The sequence below is a fragment of the Microtus oregoni genome, unplaced genomic scaffold (assembly GCF_018167655.1).
Source record: "Microtus oregoni isolate MIOR12 unplaced genomic scaffold, Mior012 000092F_ref0000046, whole genome shotgun sequence".
NCBI lineage: Eukaryota > Metazoa > Chordata > Mammalia > Rodentia > Cricetidae > Microtus > Microtus oregoni.
The window spans coordinates 713,904-739,150 of record NW_024544604.1 but is presented as its reverse complement, the minus strand read 5'-3'; the positions used below and the strand labels follow the sequence as shown (position 1 = coordinate 739,150).

Sequence of the window (25,247 nt, the reverse complement as noted above, 5' to 3'; positions counted from 1 at the left end):
GTCTGCCCCAGCCATTCAACTGTCACCCACATTCAGAGGGACTAGTTTGGTCCTATGCTTGTTTCCTTCCCAGTCCAGCTGGAGTTGGTAGCTCCCATTAGCTCAGGTAGACTGTTCCATTTAGAGTTGAGCACTCCATGGTCACTAAATGGATACTGTTACAGTGATGTAGGTAGCACCCCCAAGTCAAGCTTCCTGTATTTTTGTTCTTTGGACCCTCTCCTTGAGCCTGGGCTGTCTCTGTGATGTGCTTTTCACTAGTAGATTGTGGGGAAGGTGATACTGCTCTCTTTCTAAGACTGGGTTGTAAAAACGCATTGAGGTTTCTGACCAGATCACTTGGATGGTATACTTTGAGAATATATAGATGTCTCAGCTATTGTAACAAAGGTGTCAGATACACTAGTCCAGTTTAGATTTCATGTGTTCCAGGCTTACCCACTCATTTGATGGACAGCAGCTTCATGAGAGAACCAAGTAGGTACAACATAGTACCTAAAAATCATTGAGCTGTAACAGTAACAGAAAAGATGATGTCTTAAACCACCAGATTTTTGGAATAGTTATGCAGGAATAAATAGCTGGCACAGATAATTTTAATTTAGACTTGTTTTCCCCCCTTTATTGATTTTTGTTGAGCTCTACATTTTTCTCTGCTCCCCACCCTAGACTTGTTTTTAAGGGGGCTGGAGAGATGGCACAGCAGTTAAGAGCACTTGCTCCTCTTTTAGGGGATTCGAGTTCAGTTTCCAACAACCATGGTTGGCAGCTCACAAATCCCTGCACCTCCAGTTCCAGGGATCTGACTGCCTCTTGTGGTCCTTCTTTAACACTTATACATAGAGGGCACATGTGCATATCCATGCCACGTGCGCTCAAATATAAATATAAATCTTAAGAATGATTGTTTACAAAATATATTTTTCATAGAAATTAAGAAACATGATAGTCTTTTTATCCTCACCATTTGACACTTTTTGGATTGTGGTAGTTTGTGCCGAAGGACACCATGTCTTGTGAGAATTGCAGATAGAGAGATATTCTAAGGTGAAGACTCCATCTTTAACTAACTTGAAGCATTTAAGGCTAGAAGAAGTGTTATAGACTTGTGAATCACATCATAAGGACACAGCAGTAATACAGGGACCCAAGTTAAGTTCAGATATTTCCTGTTTCCATCCAGACAAAACTAATAGAGTAAGATTGAAGATAACCTCACTTTAAAGGAATTTCAGTAAGCATAAGCATTTCCTTCCTTTCTCATGTGCAGGAGGGTGAGAGGCCACTGAAGTGAGGTAGTAGTGGATAGGCTGCAGGATGGGGAGATCTGTATCGACCAGAGTCATCTGGAAGACCCGGGGTACGTTCCAGATACAGGAAAGTACACATTCCTTGTGTGACTGACTCCTGTTTCTTGATTACCAACTCTTTGACCTCAAGTTCAGTGGAGAGCTGTGTATTAGGCATAATGCATTCAAGCTCATTTTCTAAGTTATCTTTCATGTTTTGTCAACTGCCAGGTGGACTCTGAGCATTTGGGAGGAAATGGAGTTACTTATAATTATTGATGGCCTGAAGTGCTTAACAGATATTTTAAAGAGTATTAATAAGGTCAAACTCAATTAGGTCAGGATCTTCCACATGATGGCGAGGAGACCATGCCTTGTATGTTCATGTACTTCCCAAGTTTGTTTAGGCTAGTGTACTTGTGCATCACATTTGAGAGCTCAGTGTTTTATTCGTGTTTGTAGTTTAGGAAAGGAGTTAATTTAAGGCAGTTAAATGTTGTCCAACGCATATTTTAAGCTTTATTATCTTAGATTAAGAATTCTATCTTATATATAAATAGCAAAGCAGAATTTTAAATATACAACTAAATGTATAACTGGTATGTTAGGATATAGTGATTATAATTTGTAATATTATAAGCATTATATCCATGATATAAATTATAATAGTGAAAATCTACTTTGTAAAGCTATTCACATTTTGCACTTAAATAAATTTATGTATAAATTTTATTATATTTAAAAGTAAAAACCAATTTTACTTTCCTTCAGCCATTCCAAAAAAACTTAGTAAGCACACTTTACTATAAAAATGACACAATCCTTCAGTTATTTTGCAAAACTAGCATAATCATAAATTTCCTATCCATGATTTTTCCAAAAATACTAACCCATATTGTTCTCTCTGGACCTGTTCTTAGGATGACTAACTCAACTGCTCAGATCTCCCTTTATGTGTTTGATGGAGCACTTGGCTTGCTGGGGCCCAGCTGTGTGTTTATGTGCATTGCACACCTGCAGGGCCTGACAAATGGCTGTACTGTGCAGAGGATACAAAATTACCCTGGCAGTGCTGCAAATAAGGAAGTTTCTGTTTTGAAGTCCATATGTGTGTGTGCTTGAGATGCCAGCTGGTGTATTTATGCTGCATGCACAGATGTAAAAGTGCCAACTGATTTTATACCAAATGAAGTCTAACCTGCTTCTATGTACTTTGTGTCAAAGTTATGAAGTGGTATGAATGTTCTTACAACTTAGGTCTTTCAAAGTAAAAGCCACTATTAAAATTATGAATGCAGGACATGACGAGAATAGAGAATAGTTACATAATGAGAATGTTACTGCTTTACCATTAGGTAAATAAAGTCTTGATTTATTATAACCATTAATGATGTGTATCCTCTTTGGTGGCTAGCACAAATTGGCTCCGTGTTGAATTGCATTTATGGAGACTGAAATGTGAAGGTCAAATTTATAATAGCTACTTAGTACAAAGGCTTTACTTTGCCATTTATAAAACTATATGTAACTTTAAAAATTGAACTGATAGTAAGTTCTTGACAGTTTTACTACGTGTATTTAAAGTAAATTCGATTTCAGTTGTTATAAATACCAGGAATAGTATTTTCTAAGTTTAGGAATAATTTAAACCTACATAAAATAAAAGTAAAACCAACTCTTTAATCAAACCTTTGAAAGAGGTATCAATCAATTCTTTTAACATATGCTCTCTAACCAAATGAAGAACCGAAGATTTCTTGGAAATTGATCTTCTAACTAATATTTGACAATGAGTTGCCCTATGTCTGTTATGACTGAGGAATTGGAAGTGGATTTGAAACTGTAAAGTTTATGCTTATTCCAGTCATACTTCCTAAAAAAACTACTATAACTCTCCAGTTAAACATTTTTAGCATTCAGTTGGCTTCTAGTATTAATTAGATATCTTTCAATTAAGCCATTTAAAAATATTAGCTTTTACTATATTTGAAATCGGTAAAATTAAAACTTGTAACTATTTTATGCAATCATTTGAATAGCATTTTAGTCAGCATGTCTTCATTTTCATCATCTGGTGTGGTATGCTTTTTTGTATAGACAGTGATATATATATATATATATATATGATATAATTTTTAACATGATTTTTTCTGAAATCTTACTTTCATTGACTTTCAGCAAATGTATAACTTTTAGTCTTTTATATGAACCTTAAAAATTTGATTTTTGACTTAACCAGGTTTCTCAATTCATGCTGACAGTTTGATGTGTGATAAGTTTGTGTAATGAGATAGAAAGAATAGAAACTTTGCCTCTTAGTGTCTGACCTGAGCGATACAATGTTTCTGACAAAGCATATAATTTGTCATATAACATAGTGTGGAATAGCTATATGAGCTTGGTCTGGGTAAAGACGGAACGACAGGAAGATAGGTTGCTCGACCTTTAGTTTGCATCAGTTTTTCCACCAGAGAAGTGGAATGTTAATTTCAGTTAAATATTGTTGTGGATCTTTAGATAATGAACAAAGGAGCCTTTCTACATGCAGTGTGTGGAGCATTTACGCTGCGGTCAGTGAGACGGAATATTTCTTTCACAGCAGCAGTGGTAATGGTCTGAAATAATTCTTTATGGAGAGGTGTGTCAGCTGGCACGAGGGTGGGAAAACTATTGTCATGCACTAAGGGATATTTTCAAGAGAGAACCAAACTCTGTTTTTCACAGTGAAAAGACAGAAGCTTTTGCTACTCATTTGAGAGATTATGTTCCATATATTATGAGGTTATTTAGTATCGGGGCCAACTGCCTTTCGTAGGATATCACTTCAAACACTGTTGCCGCCACTGCAGGTTGCAAGCACATGATTGAAGGCTTCTAGTTCTCAGCTCCTGCACAGATATCTTTCAATAGCTGTAGCCAGTAATTTCTTCAAATTGCTCACTTTATCAGCAGCACATGTCATCAGGCCTGAAGCGGTTGCTCGTGTCAGGCTGCAGGATCTTTAGCTTACAGACGCAGCTGCAAACAGGTGAACAGGCAGAAAGTAATTTGTGTAGCTTGGTGGCTGTCAGACGAAAGACAGGCAATCTGTGTTTAAAACAGATTGCAGGCCTGTATGGGCCAGACGAAAGGGATTTCTGCAACTGCAAATAATTCTGAGGTTAACATATTTTCTTTTCTGCCATTAGGTGATTTGTTAAAATTTGAAACAATGAACATTATAAATCTGCACAGAAATTGGAGACAAGATGAAAGAGAAAATCACTTACTAAATAGGTTTATATCTGTCCTTCCAGAAAGCATTCAGGCTATAGAATAATTCTTTGATACTTATGAGAATGTTAGTCTTTAAGTTACCTTAAAAATTACTGCTATTAAAAAACAATGCAACCAGGACAAGACAATTTTATGAAAACATTTAATTTTAAGATTGTTATATTGTAAATATTAGAATTTGTTTTTGTCAAACATTTAGTGTTTTGTCTAAATTTTTTTCTAGTGTATTTAAGAAGTAGTGTATTCTAGTTATGTTTCAGAAAACTTGAATATAAAAAGCTCTAAAACAAAAACTTTCATGTGGAAAAGACTTCCAGACAATATATATCTAAAAACTTCTTTTTGGTTTCATTTTCTTGGACTATTAGAACATGGAGTGGAAGGGTACTTGCTTTCTTTCTTTTTTTTTAAATAGGCATACCTTAGAAAATTGTTTCATAATAGTGTTAGTATTGAGAATAGTCCTCATCTTATCCATAAATCTTTTTCATTTTTTTAAAACATTTTTTTTCTGTGTAACCTTGGCTGTCCTGGAACTTGCTCTGCAGACTAGGCTAGCCTTGAGCTCAGAGCTGCCTGCCTCTGCCTCGTCCACGTTGGGATTAAAGGTGTGACCACCATTTCCAGATGTGAGAAATACTAATATTGATGAATTATCTTATGAGACTCTCACGTCAGTGTTAGGCTATATAAGTGCAGTCTCTACACAGAACAGCAAAACAGTATAAAGAAATTGGTTCATAGTTTTTTGAGTATCTCGTTATAAATTATAAAATTATAAAACATGCATATATAGTGTCATGTGCACTCATATTCATGTGATTAGGTGTTTCAAATATACATGCCATGGATGCACCCATTAATTAGTTCACTCATGTCTGTGTGGCACATAGGAAGTAAACAAGAGCTCATGCTGTTATCTCCCGGACTGCCTTGATTCGTAACCCTGAGTGAATGTTTGCTGAGTTTTCCACTTTTGTTTTTTTATTTCAAAATTAATTATAGATAATGACTATGTATAATATTTTAAAAACAGTTTTATATATGTAATCTGATGCTGGTTTTGTTTATATTATGTGACTTTGGGCAAGTTGTTAATTGTCTACTTAGTATTTTAATGATCACAATACCATTTATCTAAGTCATTGTTTATGCCATATTAAAAATCATGTTAAGTGTTTTGTCTTGCAAGCATTTCCACTATGCACGGAGGGGAAAACCCTATACAGGGCCTCTTATTCTGGAGTCTCTGGGTCTACAGCCCTACCTTTACCTCCTTTGTGTAAGATTGTTGATGTTCCATATACGTGAGCATGTGTCTGTCTATGTCTGTACAGGCCTTTTTCTGTTGTGCAGACAGATCCAGAGAGAGGACATTGGGTGCCATCCTCTATTGCTCTCTACCTTGTTTGTTCAGACAGGGTTTCTCATAAAACCTGACCTCTAGTCTGGCTGGCCAGAGAGTTCCTGAGATCAGCCTGTATCTTTTCCCAATGCTGAGATTACAGATACACATGGTCTGGGTGGCTGGGAAACTAAAGTGCAGTCTCTGTCTACAACAATCCTTGGATTTTTACTGGAGATTCAAACATTGTCTTTCCTGTTCAAAGAGCAAGTGTCGTTACTTACAGACCCTTCTCCTCATCCTTTAGAAACTGATCTCCAAAGTTACCACGGCCACCACCACCATCTAGCAGGCTCATTTAGACTCAGGACAAAGTGTGGCCCATAAGTCACACCCAGCCTAGCACCTATGTCTGACTGTAATGAAAGCAATCATTATTATTTAGTTTTTGGCTCAGTTATGTTCTTTGTCTACTGTATGTAACAGTAGTAGAACTGAAGAAGTATAACAAATTCTACATATTGCAAATTTATCTTTAGCCTATTAGAAAAAAACATTTGCTGGCGTTCGGTGTAGACTGAGCTCTTTTTAAGAAAAGCTTCACTTAATTCTGGATTTCATGTTTTGTGGTTTTGCTATGTTCTTTTGTGTCCCTGATTCATATTGATTAATATGCTAGATTTCTCCTGTGTTTTATTTCATGCCGAATATATTATACCTATTTAAGATGTGCGTTATGTTTGTACCTCTTTGAATTTTTCAGCACCTGTCATGGGGGTTTTGCACTTGTTGTTTAGGACTGTGACTGGTTCCTTCTGGGCACCTGCAGTGGGCGGACGGGACCTTTCCTGACTCATTTATACTTCTGTTGATTTTAAGTTAATTTCTCTCTAATATTTTAAAATAGATGTTATAGTATTCCTAAGTTATCTTATAACTATGAGACATCTAATTCTCTATTTCTATATTTCCCTTCAGTCTTTTTTAGTGTCCTTAATTTTTAGGTTTGTTTGAGCTGTAGCACAGCATTTCACAATTTCGCCACTGATAAATGTAAAGTAGCCTTCATTTCTTAATTTAACGAGTTTTGTCAATGACTGAGATATTTCTGCTGGGAAATTTCTTGGGGACTCTGGTCTCTGGGATTGCTTCTGCTTGAATGAGCAGCTGGCTCCCTGTGTCCAGGCTCTTTCATGGGTCAGCACAGCTGAGTTCTGCTGCATCGCCACTGCAGGGTTTTCATGTTGTAGGTGGTCCAGAGATGGACAGGGGGAAGGAAGGCTGTTTATAACTGTTTCTTGACTAGAGCCTTGTACTGACTACTAAGCATCGCTGTCTCAGCTTTGTATTTCAAATATATTTATTATACATACCTGCATTATGTATTTATCAAGAGAACAGTATCACCATAATACATTTTTTTTTAATTTGACGTCCTAGTAAATCTATTTTATAGGGCAGTGCAAGAAGTCCTTAGTCTGAAGGGCAAATCAGAGTCGTTTTATGTGTTGTATGTGCTGTGCAGTATAAGCTGAACTATATTCCACAAGGGAGGAACATGGAATGGGTTACATACACCATTCCTGCACATGTGGAATAGAAGACCCCATCACTCCTGCTAGGCGGGTGATTGTATCTGAGGCTGCTGCTGAGGTGCTTCCACGGACCCCTTCAGCATCAGTTGTGCAGGATGAAGAAGCTGGAAGTGTTCTGCAAACATTTCCTAATATCTAGTGGGCAGCAGTGAGTGCCTGCTTATCCAGAGGAAACAATGCATGGTAGCATTGCATAGTATGTGTAGTTTTTCTGACTTAAACGTTTTCAGGGATGCAGTAAGATTTTGTACTTTTTTTCTTAGTGGGAATGTGACTGCCTGAAGCGTCTTTTATGGATACATACAAGTACTTGGGAAAAAAAATAAATGTATTGTTTTGTTTTTCGAGACAGGTTTCACTGTGTAGTCCTGGCATTCCTGGAACTCACTCTGTAGACCAGGGTAGTCTCAAACTCACAGAGATCCGCCTGCCTTGTCCTTTTGAGTGCTGGGATTAAAGGTGTGTGCCACCACCACCTGGCTGAAAATGTTTTTGAAGAGTAAGTCGTGTTTCTTTGTAAGCTTAACCCAGTCTCCAAAAACTGTATTTTATAGTGTTATGTTTGGGCAAATGTTGGGACATAGCATACATTTTCAGCATACACACTGGGGTAAAACTATATAACTCACAAAGATTTGCAGGCCATACCTGTATATTGAAGCTCCTTTATTTCTCTTCTCTGATACTTTGATTTCCTCAGAGAGAATATGCGTCTATTGTTTAAGCGTTGAACATTTCTTCACAAAGAAATGTTCTTGTATTTGAACTAAAAGTTAAATCAAGAAGATATTAAATTGGTATATTTTATAATTGTTGTTATTATTATTATTACTTTTGTTTTTCAATACAGCGTTTCTCTGTCCTGGAACTAGCTATGTAGACCGGGTTGGCCTTGAACTCACAACGATCTGCCTGCCTCTGCCTTCCAAGTGCTGGGAGTAAAGGTGTGCACCACTACCTCTCAGCCAATTTTTTTAATTTTTAAACCTTTGAAGGAGTGGGTTTTTAAAAATTTTGTCATTGATACAGCTTGGTTACTCCCTCTTTCCTTCCTTCCTCTGCCTTCCCCCTCCTTCCCCTCTCCCTCCCTTCTCCCTCCCCCCTCCTAAGTTACTTGTGTTAATTGTTTCTGATCTCAGTCTGCTTTCTGTCTCTTCCTGGACTTGCTTCCAAATCATAAGAAAGGAATCAAAAGTGTGAATCACTGGACATTTAAAAGCTTTTATTGCTGTACAGTAGTCTAGGATACAGTTAAACCACAGTTTTGGTTTATTATGAATAAGTTATATTCAGAACATAATCTTTCTCTTCTCTTTGGTTAATATTCAAGAGTACTATTTGAGTGCCATGGTAGCTATATATTTAGTTTTTGAAGAAATTACCCAAGTGCTTTGAGTAACTCCTATACCAGTTTGTACTCTGCACAGCACGTGACTCCATGTCTGCACATCCTCATCAGCACGTGCCATGTGTTCTCTTCTAGATGATAGGGTAGTCGTGCAGTGTTACTGTTCTTGTGCTTGCTGTTTACCTTAATGCAAGGATGATACAACCTTTTTATTCCCAAAGCTTCTACACATGTATACAGTGAAATATGAATATATCAAATTCCTCTCATCACCTTCATTCTCTGCTTTTATCCTAACCCTCTATCTTTCCATCTTTATGTCTCTGTTTTCTGTTTATAAATCTCCCTAGTGGAATGTCTATTCTTATTTTAGACTATATTTTTATATTATTATTTGTGTATTTAGAGGAGTTCTTACATATTTTAGATATATACCCAACAAAGAGCCAACATGGTTTTCTCTTCTCATTCTCGTATGTCAGGTTCCTTTATCTATCTATCTATCTATCTATCCATCTATCTATCTGTCTATTATAAATTTTGGTTAAGAATTCTTTGCCTACTTCTAGGTCCCAAAGATGGATGTTTTTCACTGCTGTAATTTTTAAAGGAATTTTGTATGCATGTGTTTCATTTTCTTCCACTTGTGAATTTTTCTTTTTATAACTGAGTAAGATCACTAACTCTCACTAATTGAGTTGCTCTTACACCTTCGCCTGTTAGGATTCTGTTTCCTCCCCTCATTGAAGTGTTGTCTTTACCCCATTTGCATGGCTGATTAGGACGGATTCTCTTCCTAACATAGATCTACTGCTGGTAACTTTCCTTTTCACACCACCAAACCTCAATGTAGTAATAGGAGCGGCGGGGCTGCGTCCCCAGCACCCCGACTGCCTGCTAGCTTATGCCCCGAAATAATTACATGGACACTGTATTCTTTTAAACACTGCTTGGCCCATTTCTTTTTTTTTCTTTTTTCTTTTTTTTCTTTTTTTTCTTTTTTTTTATTGAGAAAAGGAGAAAAAATAAACAAAAAAACAAGTTTCCACCTCCTCCCAGCCTCCCATTTCCCTCCCCCTCCTCCCATCCTACGCCCCCTCCTCCCACCTTTCTCCCCCTCCCCCCACTCCTTTCCCCCTCCCTCTCCAGTCCAAAGAGTAGTCAGGGTTTTCTGCCCTGTGGTAAGACCTAGGACCTCCCACCTCCGTTCATATCTAGGAAGGTGAACATCGAAACTGGCTAGGCTCCCACAAAGCCATCACATTACGTAGGATCAAACCCCCGTGTGCTTGGCCCATTTCTATCTAGCCTCTTCTAGGCTAATTCTCACATATTAATTTAGCCCATTTCTAATCATCTGTGTAGCCCACGAGGTGGCTTACCAGGGAGATTCTAGCCTACGTCCATCCTGGGTTGGAGCTTCATTGCGTGTGCCTCAGAGAGCAGAGCTATGGCATCTACCCGGGAGAGGGGAGCATGGCGTCTCTGCTTCAGAGAGCAGAGCTGTCGAGTCTGAGCTCACTTCCTCTTCCTCCCAGCATTCTGTTCTGTTTACTCCACCCACCTATGTTTTAACCTATGAGGGCCAAGCAGTTTCTTTATTGCTTAACCAATGAAATCAACAGATTGATATATGACACTCCCACATCACTTCCCCTTTTTCTGTTTAAACAAAAAAGGGAAGGCTTTAACTTTAACATAGCAAAATTACATATAACAAAACAGTTATCAAGCAAGAATTACAGTTACAATATTTATATCTATTTTATCTTTTATCATAACAATGGAAAACTGTAACTAACCATTCTTCAAGTTTATCAAAGAGACAATGAAAGTAGACAAATGGTATTTCTCCAAATAAAAATAACCCAGAGAATCTCCACCAGAATTTATGGAGTATCATATCAGCACAAAGAGAGACGAAGTTCTGGTGATCACAAGATCATGTTAAGTGAAAGAAAACAAGTTAGGTGGTGGTTACAGGGGAGGGGGAGCATTGGAGATGTAGTAATAGATCAAAATACCCAAAGTTACATCTAGACAGGCCTTTGTACATTCTCTCTGGGGACGTGTTTTCAGAGGTCCCTGTTCACCCCCAATTTTGAAACAGGGTCTTGATGTGTAGAGCTAGCTGACCTGGAACTCGATATGTATATGAGCTTGGCCTTGAACTTGAGACTTTGCTCCTGTTTCTGTCTCCTGAGTTCTGGGATTACAGGTGTGGCCTTTTCTCCATTCTGAAGCATGGGCTCTTGTTTGTCTAACGCATCACGTCTGCAGCCTGCTTCTCTGTTGCGTGTGTTCAGCTAACTTTACTCTTACATAGTCCAGGACCTCAAGGTGGGATTAGCGTCATTCACTGTGTCCTGGATCTTTGTGGATCAATCACAGTCAAGACAACTGCCCCATCCGCAGAACCCCACAAGCCAACCTGACCTAGACTGTTGGTTGCTCATAATACTTCTCTCTTTGGGTGATTCTGGGCATGCTAAGTTGACAGCTAAGCAGCACGTTTTTCTATGTGATTGATAATTTGTCTGGGTATAGATTTTTAGATTGAGCTTTATTTTTTTATAGTGTTTCAAGGCATTGCTTTATTTCCTCCTTGCTGTCAGAAAGTTGTTCAGACATCCGATGCCATTTTTAACTTTGTGTCCATTGCCTATCTTTGTTGTGTGTCTAGGGTTGTCTTTGTTTGGTGCTATTTTAGAAGGCTTTGAAGAGCTTCTATGTTAACACTGGGTATTAGCTGGCATAAATATATGTATGCATTTTTATGTGATAGGCCCTACTGATGTTCTACTTATGTTCTGCAGTTTTGGTAAATGTTCTTAAATTATTTCTTAGATGATTTTCCACCTACTCTTACCAGTATTGAGGATTGACTTAGGGTCCTGTATTAGTCAGGGTTCTCTAGAGTCTCAAAGCTTTTGGAATGAATATCTCTTTGTCTTTGTCTACATACATATACATACATACATACATACATACACACACACACACATACACAGGCATGACCACAGCAACTCATGTAAAGTAATTAATTGGGCTGGCTTACAATTTCAGAGGTTAATCCATTATCATCATAGTGGAACATGGTGGCGTGCGGGCAGACATGATGATGGAGAAGGAGCTGAGAATTCTACAATTCACAGACATCAGGAAGTGTACTATGTCCTACACTGGGCATAGCTTGAGCATATGAGACCTCAAACCTGCCCCCAAAGTGACACACTTCTAAGGCTATACCTACAGCAACAAAGCCACACTTCCCAATAGCGTCCCTACCTATAGGCCAAGCATTCAAACACAAGTCTATGGGAGCCATATCTATTCAAACTGTTACCACAGGCCCCATGTGTATGGCAAGCAGGAGCTATCATTGTAAAGCTCTACTTTCTATGTAACGTGCACCATCTTTTTTAGAACAGATTGACCACCTTCAAGACACACCTCTTGTAGGATTTGTATACTTTTAAACAATTGGTGTGGGTTAATCGTCTATAAGATTTGAGAAACTGTGGAGAGTGTTAGTTCTATGTTTCTCTCTTCAGCTGTGTTTGGATCAAGGTAAATTATGTTCTGATTATGACATATTGTCGTATAAACGGAAGAGCTGAACATCTTGCATGTGTATTGTGCATGTATGTGTGTGCTGTACTTTTATGTCCTTATATGTGGAGGTCAGAAGAGGATATCGCATGCCTTACTATTTCACTTTCCACTCTTTTCCTTTGAAATAGATTCTCTCATTGAACCTGGAGGTAGGTTTGGACCCAGAAAGTTTCAGAGGTTCTCCCTTCTCCAAATTTCAGTGTTGGGATGAACCTGTGGGCACACCCAACTTTTAACTTGGGTTCTTCAGCTTGTATAGCTGACTCTTTATCCAGTGACCCATCTCTCTATCCCCATGCATCCTTTCTCATAAGAAAATCTATGGTTCCTTTTATTTCACTTTCTGATTCATTTTTTTTGCCAAATCTGTAGCTCTCCAAACCTTTGTTTTCATATGTGTATAGTGGGAATAGTAGTAGCCTTCTTATTTTTTTGTGTCATGAATAAATAAGTCAAATTAAATATTCAGTCAGTGTCAGATGTTTTAATAACTATAGTGCTGGCACTATGATTATTTAATTTTCTGACATTTAATTTTATTGAGTATTATTTAAGTATTTCCTGTCATGGCATCTCAAAACCTGAGAAATACACAATGTTTGGGTACCACTTTATTGATTTATACACTTTTTAATTATGGGACAGCTCAACTCAGCTTCTGTTCTGAGGATGCATACTATAAATTATACACACGCTAAACATCGCAAAGTAGCAATTAATTGATTCATAGTTATATAATTACTGTCTTAAATTGCCTACTGCTATGGTAAACACCATGACTAAAAGCACTTGGGATGGAAAGGGCTTATTTTGCTTATTCTTTTTGGTGAAAGTCCATCACTGAGAGAAGTCATAGTAGGAACTCAAGGAGAGCAGGCACTTGGAGGCAGGAACTATTACAGGGCTTGTGGTTCACTGGCTTACTTCTCAGGGCTTGCTCAGCCTGCCTTCTTACAGTATTCAAGATCAAGCCCAGGAGTGGCTGGCTCCATTTATGACTTCAAGACAGTACCTCACTGACTTATAGGCAAACCTTAATGGAGGCATATTCAGAATTAACATTCTTTCTTCTTAGATGACTCTATTTTGTGTCAAGTTGACAAAAAAAGTCAACCAGGACAATGACTAAGGTGAAGATTAGAACATTGAGAGTTCATTTAGAAACAAGGGTTAGTATTTGACGTTTTTCTAACATGCTCTCCTCTCAGTCATTTGGGAATCATTTAGCATGGTAATTCCTGACCATTGTTCAGGAAAACTTTCGTATATTGGCATATTAGTATTGGTGAATAGTAAGTATTCACGAGCACATTATAATTGAACATGAGGGGGGCTGGAGAGATGGCTCAGAGGTTAAGAGCCCTGGCTAGTCTTCAGAGGTTCAGAGTTCAATTCTCAGCAACCATATGGTGGCTCACAACCAACCGTAATGAGATCCATAATGAGATTTGTATGCGTACACACCAGAACACTGTAATATGATAAATATTAAAAAATAATTGGACATGAGATTTTAGAAGAAATTTTAATAAGACATAGAAAGTTTATTTTTAAAATCATGTAGAATTAAAGAATATTTAAATATGAAGGATAATACTTTGTGTTTTACTAAACTTTGAGGTGAGGAACAGAAGGGAAATAGTATTCCTGGCTATTTATGAATATACTCAAAATGAGTGGTAGAAAGAAAAAATTATCCTGTAATATTTATGAAATTTTTGGTACACAAAATTATTCTGTCATAAATGACATTGTTCAGTACTTTGGTTCTTTCATATATAACCTTTCGTGCATGGTGCAAAATTTTGTTAACACCTCTTATTCATGATATTCTTATCCACACAATGAGGGTAGTAACATTTATATCATAATCTTTCGTGAAAATTGAATTCATTTGTATGCATAACACAATGCAAGTCTTCACTTCAGTAAATGTTGTCTGGTTGCAGATTTTCCTGTGAAATTTAGTTTTCCCTCCATCCTATGAGGTTTCACCTCAGCCTATGGGACTTTACCCCACAATGAGGATAGCAATATTTGTAGTAGGGTCTTCTGTGGAGACTGACTTGTTTATAGAACACATAGTGTGTTCCGAGGAAATGTTACTTCATGAGAGATGATCCCTCACCTTTTCCTCTTCTCCCCATGTCTTCATCAGTATTATATTCTCTAGGGTTCTCTGCCACCACTTCATGACAAGACCAGGATTGACCATTAACATTAAAGTTCTCAGCTTCTATATTAATAACTGTCCTCTAGTAGAGAGATTAATATCTACTTTTTGATTAAACCCCTCTGCCTTAGTTCTAAGAAATTGCATTCTAGCTTACAGACTATCTTGTCCTGCTCTAGTTTCAGCTCTTCCCTCAGGCAGTTTTCTCTGTAAATTCCATGCCAAAATAAGTTAAACTTATTTATTGTGTTTTCTAAAACTGAACATGATTTTCAAACTTCCTCTTGAGTTTTATGTAATAATTTATCTGTTTTGTTTCATGTTTTGAGGCCTACTAATCAAGATCTGTTTGTAAGTATCATTATGAGAGTTCAGCCCATTTATTTTAAAATTGCATCCTTTTACCTTTTAAATATTGAACTCTGAAACCTAACATACATACTGTAAGAAAATCTGAGGTAGATAATTAAAGTATAATTAACTTTAAATGCCTTGGTGAAGGAATATAAAAATTATTTAAATTCAATCAGCTAGTACATTTGCAGTTCTCTTTTATTAGGTGTGAAAGCTAAGAATCCCCTGCCAACTCTTGAGGGCTCAATCCAGAATGCTGAGCTGAAGTACTGCAGCACATCATTGGTCAGATGTGCCTCTGGGACCGTGGGATCCATAAAAATCTGTGCCAAAGCCCCAGGTATGTGCAGCTGTGCCGTGTAAAACTTTATTGCCTCTGTAGGAGAATCGGCCTCGCCTTTTACAAGGAGCATTTGCTGAAACAAGAATTTCCTCATTGTTCCTGGGAATCAGAGCTTTCCATTGTTTTATTTGTACTTAATATTTTAAACAGTTCAGGGATGATACTTACCAATTAATTTGGATTTAAGGTGAAGAACTTTGCATAGTTTTAATAGTAGTTAGGAGGAACAAATTAAAAGAATATTCATTGTTACAGTTTTGACAGCAACGTGAACTGATAATGTATTATAATTAAATATTGAATGAAGATGTTAGCAGAGTGGGTTTAAACACTACATCTGGGTGTTAGAAAAGTTAGTTTGTAATTGTCTTCCTGTCTTCAGTGTTTTGTTTTGTAATGTTCTCTGTAAGCTATTTGCAGTTCTTTTAGCAGTCTTAAATTCTGTTATATCATAGTACGTATTTTGCTGAATTGGGTCTCTGTCATTTCATTCTATAAACTGTTCTGAGCATGCTCTGCATTCATTAGCACAGCGTCAAAACTTAAAATCCAAAATAGCTTCATCAGTCACTCTGTCGATTATTAACTAGATAGACAGTTAAAGTGACAAGTATTGATTAATCATTGTTTTAGTGGTATAGTTTAAGATCAACCATTTCCAAATTAGTATATTTTACATAAATACTATTTTTAATTTTTTTTCTATTTTTTTTCCAATCAATATTTCTGTTCAGGTGACAATGGAAAAGAAAAGTTGATTCCTTTGCTTCAGGGCCCTTCTGACACTCGAGACCTTCACAGCACCAAGTGGCTTAATGAGAGCAGAAAGCCGGAGTCACTCCTCGCCCCAGATCTGATCGCGTTCACCACTCAGGTCCCCCAGCACATGGATGACTGCCACCTCTCCGGTACGTGCAGCCTCTCAGGCTTCCTTCATCTGCACTTCAATTCTAGAAATGCCTTTAAATGGGAACCTTTCAGTCAATTTATGTTTGTTGGGATATACTCTGTAGTTTTTTTCTAAAATGTTGTTTCTTTCATATGAGTATTGATAAATGAAGTGTTTATAAATTATGATTTTATGAGGACTTCAAACTCCATGTGTATCATGCAACCACAGAATTGTGTGTGTGTGTGTGTGTGTGTGTGTGTTTGTGTGTGTTTAGTTTACAGCTTTTTCTACAAGGCAGATTTTCTAATGCTGTAGTGCTTTGGCTGTGACCCTCAGTTTACCATATTGAAATGACACATTTGGACCACTCATAGCTTTTCCAGAAGTAAAAGACTTCGATACTGAAATAAAAAAAAAAAACTAAAAAAATTTTACCAACTCACAAGTTGTGATTTCTTTTCTTAGATTGTGTTTTTATTGTTTTGCATTAGCATCTATTCAGAATCTTAGCTGTCTTGTTGAGAGCCAGTATCATAAGTTTGAATGGGGGCCAGGAAAGAAAAATGAGAAGACAAGGCTGGAATTAGCCATGTGTACAATGATGTACTTGGTAAACCCAGGGTAACCAGTGGGGCTAGAAATGAGGGGTCCTTCAAAGATTTCGGTGAGCTTTTCAGATGGTGCAGAAGAGGGGAGCTCTGTTGACATCATACGGGATATACAAAAGGAAGCATATGCTAATACATCCAACACAGAAATTTGAAAAGATTTTTAATTGACCAGTCAATAAGTATGTGTAGACAGAGACTAAGGAAACAAATGGCTACAGATTCAGCACTGTCGTAGAGATGTGAAATTAAGTTTTGTTATGGTGTGTATGCAGCTAAGTCATTAGCACACTCTAAACTGGACATGAGTCGTCCGAAACACAAGTTTGAGATGCCGTACCAGGATGCTGGCCAAGAGAAGACTTCAGAAGGAAGCAGTCATTTACAAAGCAGCATGCTAGCAGGACACAGCCAGATGCCCAGACCCACGGACAGCACAGAAGACCCAGTGATGATCCCACACAACTAAAGCAGGCTGAATATGCACACACAGAAAACCTAAAGTTTTCTCACCCAGCTTTGAAAGGAAGCATTGACTCCTTAGAACTCCTAGCATCTCAGAAATAACAGGAACAATTGAGCAATTGAGAAATATGATCCCATGAAGTTAACAGCTTCTGCACAGTAAAAAGTATAGGGGTAGTCCAGGACCTGCTACTCCAGAGGACTCCGAACATCCTGGAAATAACAGGAGCAACAATTGATGAATATGATCATGAAATTACAAACATTTATGCACCGCAATAGGAATGATCAGTGGAGAGAAGACACTGATGAGAATCAGAAACTCTTCTCCAAGTATTCACAGAGTGGGAAGTAAGAGCATGGAGTATGCGACAAATGAGATCAAGTGTCAAAAGAACAAATAACCCAGTTAGTAAGTGGGTAGATGAGTGCTACACACACTTACCCAGTGATAAGATCGTAGGCCAATAAGCACATGAAAACAGGTTCAGATCTTTAGCCCTTATGGAAATCCGTATTTACTACACTGGAATTCTGTCTTATCACAGTCAGAATTAAACTATTCTTTTTATAATATCTAATCCAATACAAATACTGTATAGATAGAGCATTGAGAGAATAATGACGGGAAAAGTATTTGTACGTGTCCTTTCTGAATTTTTATCAGTCACAAGACATGAACATGGATGTAGGAAAGGATTGGCAGTGTATGTTGTTGAGGATGTAGATGGGTAAAGTCGCTGTAGGAATCAATTTAGAGGTTGTTTGCTGACAGTAAAAAAAAAATGGAAGTATTTTATGATTCAGCTGTACCATTTCTAGATATGCCTTAAAGAGTCATTCTGGGCTACAGAAACTCTTATTGTGCCCATGACTATTTTCATATTATTAACAAAGTCATGTTATGGAATGAACACATAACCATATATGCTCATTTCTGGATGAATGGGTGAAGAAAATGCACGCGTGCACACACATATACATGGAATTGCAATAAAGTGAAGCATTTTGACCATTAATAAATCTCAATAAAGAAAAGCAGTGTGCTTCTTTAAGAATTCTCCTCTTTAAAGAGAAAGACCTTCGATTCTAATAGTAGTGTCTTCAGCAAGACTGACACAAGCATGAGGTGTTACCTATAGATAAACTGTTTTTCCTGGTACTTAAAGGGTACAGTTTTTGTGAATCAAATGGTCTTTTAACTGCCCTGCTCTTACAGCACAAAAATTCCCATTGGCAGAACATAAAGCTGTGAGTGTGGCTGTGTTATACACAACTTTATTTGCTAAGATGGAAAGTGGCTAGTATGGCCTTTGGTTTTCCTAGCTCTGTGCAGATAGGTAGGCCTGGTGATTCAATAAACCACCATTGTTAATGTCTGTTTAATTATATTTTATTTATTTATTTTTTTCCCATTTTTTATTGAGAAAAGGAGAAAAAAAAAGACAAGTTTCCACCTCCTCCCAGCCTCCCATTTCCCTCCCCCTCCTCCCACCCTTCTCCCCCTCCCCCCATTCCTCTCCCCCTCCCTCTCCAGTCCAAAGAGCAGTCAGGGTTCCCTGCCCTGTGGTAAGTCCTAGGTCCTCCCCTCTCCGTCCATTCCTAGGAAGGTGAACATCCAAACTGGCTAGGCTCCCACAAAGCCAGCACATTAAGTAAGATCAAAACCCCGTGCCATTGTCCTTGGCTTCTCATCAACCCTCATTGTTCGCCATGCTCAGAGAGTCCAGTTTTATCCCATGCTTTTTCAGTCACAGTCCAGCTGGCCTTGGTGAGCTCCCAATAGATCAGCTCCACTGTCTCAGTGGATGGGTGCACCCCTCGTGATCCCGACTTCTCTGCTCATGTTCTCCCTCCTTCTGCTCCTCCTTGGGACCTTGGGAGCTCAGTCCAGTGCTCCAGTGTGGGTCTCTGTCTCTATCTCCATCCATCACCAGATGAAGGTTCTATGATGATATGCAAGATATTCGTCAGTATTGCTATAGGATAGGGTCATTTCAGGTTCCCTATCCTCAGCTGCCCAAGGAACTAACTGGGGACCTCGGCTTGGGCATCTGGGAGCCACTCTAGGTTCAAGTCTCTTGCCAGCCCTAAGGTGGCTCCCTTAACTAAGAATTGTGCTTCTGTGCTCCCCTATCTAACCTTCCTTTATCCCAATCCTCCTTTTTCCCCAAGTTCCCCCCATTCTCCACTTCTCCCTTTTCTCTCCCCATCTCCCCTTACCCCCATCCCACCCCACCCCCAAGATCTCAATTTTCTCCCCGGAAATTTTGTCTACTTCCCATAGCCAAGAGGACAACTATATGTTTTTCCTTGGGTTCACCTTCTTACTTAGCTTCTTTGGGATCACCAATTGTAGACTCCGTGACCCTTGTTTATGGCTAGAAACCAATTATGAGTGAGTACATCCCATATTCATCTTTTTGAGTCTGGGTTACCTCACTCAGGATAGTGTTTTCTATTTCCATCCGTTTGCATGCAAAATTTGAGAAGTCATTGTTTTTTACCGCAGCGTAGTACTCTAATGTGTAGATATTCCACACTTTCTTCATCCATTCTTCCATTGAAGGGCATCTAGGTTGTTTCCAGGTTCTGACTATCACAAACAATGCTGCTACGAACATAGTTGAACAAATGCTCTTGTCATATGATAGGGCATCTGTTGGATATATTCCCAGGAGTGGTATTGCTGGGTCCAGGGGTAGGTTGATCCCGAATTTCCTGAGAAACTGAAACACCGATTTCCAAAGTGGTTGCACAAGATTGCATTCCCACCAGCAATCGATGAAGGTACCCCTTCCTCCACAGCCTCTCCAGCAAAGGCTATCATTGGAGTTTTTTTTTTTCTTGGTTTTTTTTTTTTCGAGACAGGGTTTCTCTGTGGTTTTGGAGCCTGTCCTGGAACTAGCTCTTGTAGACCAGGCTGGTCTCGAACTCACAAAGATCCGCCTGCCTCTGCCTCCCAAGTGCTGGGATTAAAGGCGTGCGCCACCACTGCCCGGCTCATTGGAGTTTTTTATTTTAGCCATTCTGACAGGTGTAAGATGATATCTCAAAGTTGTTTTGATTTGCATTTCCCTGATTGCTAAGGAAGTTGAACACGACCTTAAGTGTCTTTTGGCCATTTGAAGTTCTTCTGTTGAGAATTCTCTGTTCAGTTCAGTGCCCCATTTTTTAATTGGGTTAATTAGCATTTTAAAGTCTAGTTTCCTGAGTTCTCTATATATTTTGGAGATCAGAGCTGATAAACACCTTTAATTATATTTTAAAAATGTTCTGCCATTTAGTAAAGCTTGGGTGTTGTTTGTATCTTCCATTTACTGTTGAGTTAAACAGTCTTCTACTTTTTTTGTTTTGCCACATACAGAATTAGAATAATGAGCCGAGCATATTTAAGTGATAACACAATCTTTTTCCTAACAATATTAAGGTTATACCTCATAATTAAAGGCCATTCTTAGGGTTACAGATTGATTTGCCTCTCACGAAGTTTCCAAACACTAAAAACAAATTGGTGTAAGAATAATTATCTGTGACACTTAGGGCATTTATCAGTTCAAGTTTTATAATTTCTTGTGGTGTTAAGGAAATTCACATAGTCATGATTAGATTTATGTTTGGTGGTATTTTTATGGATTTGTGTGCACAATGTTAATGTAATCATGCATTTGGTTTTAAAGAACTACTCTTTTGTCCTTGCTTTTTACTCCTTAAATATAATGTACTTTTGGTTTCTGTATTCGGGTTATCTTAAAATACAGTATTTCTGCCCACCTTGAAAATACCAACTACATTCATGGCTAGGATATAGTAAGGAACTCATAAATATTTTTATAGAGCCAGTTTCAATGTGAGTCGGATTAGTCTTTTGAGCAGCAATCTGGATTTGAATCAAATGTGTGCATATGTGCTTGGGTATCACTGATGTGACAGCCACGTCATAAGTCAAGATGCTTGGATGAAAGGTACACAGTTTGTAAACTGCCCTTTCCAGACGGGCCCCGCCTGACTGGACGTGCGCACATCCTCTGTATACTGCCTCATACCTTTGCCTATCAAGGCCTTTTTTCCTTGGTGTCTTCCTCCCCTCTGGCTGTCACAGTCTTTTCTGTCTCCTCTCCTACAGAGTTCCCTGATTTTGAGGGGGATAGATTTGATGGCGACATCTCATTTAGGACCTAGTGCTCCAGGGTGTAGTTGTGGTTTCCTGTATCTGTTCCCACCTATTGCAGGAAGAAGCTTCTTTGATGATGCTGTGCTCTGACCCGTGAGCACAGCAGATCGTTGTTAGAAACCCTTTCATTGCTGTGTGACTCTATCAGAAGAGGGCTGGGCCTGGGCCATGATGCCTGGCCAACCCAGAACACACAGTGGTGACATTCACAGTGCTTTGTCTCACAGTGCTTTGTCTGGGTGTTTTTTTTTTTCGTTTGAACCTTATAGATCTTTTGTTTATATGTTATTGTTTCAGATTTTGTTTTTATGGGGTTTCTGTGTGTGCAAATTTGCTTCCCAGCTTCTATATGTGTTTCTTGTGCTTTTTCTTTGGCTCTTTTGTTTGTTTTGCCTCATTTTTCTAGTTTGTTTTAATTTTATTTATTATTTTTGCTGTTCTTTTGTATTCTAATGAAAGAAAAAATGGATTTAGATGAATAAGAAAGTTCGGAGGATCTCAGAGGAGTTGGGGGGGGAACATAATTGGAATATGCGGGGATAATCTGTTCCTGACTTTGAAGCGTCCTGTCTCCCTTTGTAGCACTGTCAGAAGCCTCACTTCATGCACAGCGTGCTCTCTACACTCGACAGTGTTTACCTGAGGGGAGGCTTCTTGTGGGCTCTTAGCGTTCCGGTTTCCATGGTGTCGTCCTGGTCCCTTGGTAGGACTGCTATATGATGTGAGCATTTTAATGTTCATATAAGTTATTAAAAGTAGACATGCACCACAGGTTTTTCTGTGACTTTTTCATTAGTCAAAGTATTTTATCACTGTAATTTATTTGTAGATAATATTTTAAAATGAGTTTTAGATAAACCCTAATCTCTTATATATAGACCCTCACTTTTCTTTATATTTTGTGTTTTGCCCATGATTTTATAACATTTGTTGCTAAAAAGCTCTGTGTTTTTATTAAGTGTGGGTTATAAATAGGAATTGGTCTTAGTGTGTGCTGTGTAGAAATAGAGAGAGTCACGAAGGACTCACATTCAGGTTTGCCCTCCCTGACCCAGTGTCAGGAGACCTTTTCGCACATGGCCTTCCTGTTGGCTCAGGTCTACTGGCCTGTGTGCTCTCCTTGTTTCTCACTATAATTATATAGAGTTATAGTAGGCATATGGTGTTTTTTCCTGTTGACAAATCTTTCTTTCTTTTTTTTTTTTTTGGTTTTTCGAGACAGGGTTTCTCTGTGGTTTTGGAGCCTGTCCTAGAACTAGCTCTTGTAGACCAGGCTGGTCTCGAACTCACAGAGATCCACCTGCCTCTGCCTCCCGAGTGCTGGGATTAAAGGCGTGCGCCACCACCGCCCGGCTGTTGACAAATCTTAACATCTATCCTTGTTTTTTTTTCCTCTGTTTAGAACCAGTTTTGTCATAAAATATCTGTGCAGTTCCTGCCTCCTTTTCTGAGACTCCTCAGTCCCTCTCCTCACTCAGATGGAGCAGCTCTGCTCGTATTTGTCATCGTTCATGTGTTCTTCTCTCTGTGTTGTGACAGTACACCCTTACATAGTCTGTCTTTCACCATCTGACAGTGCTTTCCAGGGTTACTCACTGCTTGTCATAGTTTTTTCAGGTCTTTGCAGTGTTTGACATGTAACGAATGCTTGAGATGATTTGGTGGGCAGTGAATAAGTAAGTGAGCATTTCTGACAAGTAGTCAGGGTTATGAGTGCATTGACAGATAAATAGCACGCACTCAATATATACTAGCCTTCTCATCCTTTTTCTTTCCTCTTTTTAGAGGTAAGCTCAATGGTGGAGTGTATCTGCCAGCATCTCCCCCTGACAGTTCTAATTACCACAAGGTAGCTTGTCCCTGGTTACAGCTTTCTTTGTTCTGGCTTTCCTCTTGACAGTGGCATGAAGTGACATGTAAGCCTCAGAGTGCCTCATCGAACTCACCACCTCAGCTTTCCCGCCACATCTTCTAATCATCTTGTCTTTTCCACTGAAACCTTCATCATTCCTGACTCTGTTAGCGTAGTAGTCTCCATAGACCTGATATGTTGTTTACAAATCCCGAGAGTCAGGGCACTGACTTTTGTTATAGATTATCATTTCAAAGATGTCTCTATAAGTTTATAGCTTTGGAAGATAACATACACGGTCTCCTCTAGGAGTCAAAGGGCTTACTGCCTTTCTCAAAACAACCAGTTCCTCCACAGGTTCATATAGTGTGTGTCTTTTGGCACGCAAACATTGTGTTGCAATGTCTCTGTCACAATGTCTGTGGGACATGGGAACAAAGGTAACTGGTGCAGCTATATTGATGTCAAAGGTGTGCTAGCAACATGGTGACTAAGACTTTAGTCTCTGATTGGGGAAGTCTTTTCTTCTGCAGCAGCCATATAACAGATTAGTGCAATTTCAGGTTCTTCATAGTTCCTGATGCCAGAATAATAATGTTGTTCTTTATGGCTCTACCCCCCCCCCCAAAAAAAAAACCACCTCCCTGCTATCATGTTTCTCTTTCTTCCCCATGTATAGGTTACATTTACTTATATTTGTGTACATATGCCGATAGGTAGCATATGTACATGCATTTACTGGTGCAGTGGGTGTCTTTTTGTATTGCTTTTCATCTTATTTTAAAACATGAAGTTCTTAATAAACTTGCATTTCATCCTTGTGTGTTTCCACACACGTTGCCTTCCTGCCTGCCTTCCTTCCTCCCTTGCCCTTCCTCCCTCTTTTCTTCCTTCCTTTTTTTTTTTTTGAATTTTGCTTTATTGATAGAGTGTCTTCCTTCCTTTTTTGAATTCTCAACTGAACAGCTCAGCCTAAACATTATCAATCATATCAGCTATTTTCTATATGTTTGAAACTGATACTTAAAATTGGTTCCAGTGAACTAATAAGCCTCATTGTCTCTAGCATTTCATTTTTTTTTCCATTTTTTTTATTGAGAAAGGAGAAAAAAAAACAAGTTTCCACCTCCTCCCAGCCTCCCATTTCCCTCCCCCTCCTCCCACCCTTCTCCCCCTCCCCCCATTCCTCTCCCCCTCCCTCTCCAGTCCAAAGAGCAGTCAGGGTTCCCTGCCCTGTGGTAAGTCCTAGGTCCTCCCCTCTCCGTCCATTCCTAGGAAGGTGAACATCCAAACTGGCTAGGCTCCCACAAAGCCAGCACATTACGTAGGTTCAAAACCCCATGCCATTGTCCTTGGCTTCTCATCAACCCTCATTGTTCGCCATGCTCAGAGAGTCCAGTTTTATCCCATGCTTTTTCAGTCACAGTCCAGCTGGCCTTGGTGAGCTCCCAATAGATCAGCTCCACTGTCTCAGTGGGTGGGTGCACCCCTCGTGATCCCGACTTCTCTGCTCATGTTCTCCCTCCTTCTGCTCCTCCTTGGGACCTTGGGAGCTCAGTCCAGTGCTCCAGTGTGGGTCTCTGTCTCTATCTCCATCCATCACCAGATGAAGGTTCTATGATGATATGCAAGATATTCATCAGTATTGCTCTAGGATAGGGTCATTTCAGGTTCCCTATCCTCAGCTGCCCAAGGAACTAACTGGGTTCCTTGTCTCTAGCATTTCAATACTTGGTTCCCAGTTGGTGGCTATGTTTGGGGAGGCTTAAGAGATACCACCTTGCTGAAAAAGTGTGTCACCAGGAAGCAAGTGAGTTTCAAAGCCAGGAGCCATTTCCAATTCACTCTCTGCTCTCTGTGGTTTAAGAGGTGAGCCCTCAGCTTCTGTTTCAGCTACCCTGTCTGCTGTTTGCTGTCT

General features: G+C 39.0%; 1 protein-coding gene across 1 annotated transcript in view; it reads left to right on the top strand.

The window, feature by feature from the left end:
- Window positions 1-25,247, top strand: part of LOC121442622 (vacuolar protein sorting-associated protein 13B-like) — a 171,795-nt gene that overhangs the window by 95,467 nt on the left and 51,081 nt on the right. The window contains exons 17-18 of the mRNA XM_041644227.1: window positions 15,201-15,335; window positions 16,073-16,246. Of these exons, the coding sequence (XP_041500161.1) occupies window positions 15,201-15,335; window positions 16,073-16,246 (309 nt within the window). The remainder of the gene's footprint in view (window positions 1-15,200; window positions 15,336-16,072; window positions 16,247-25,247) is intronic.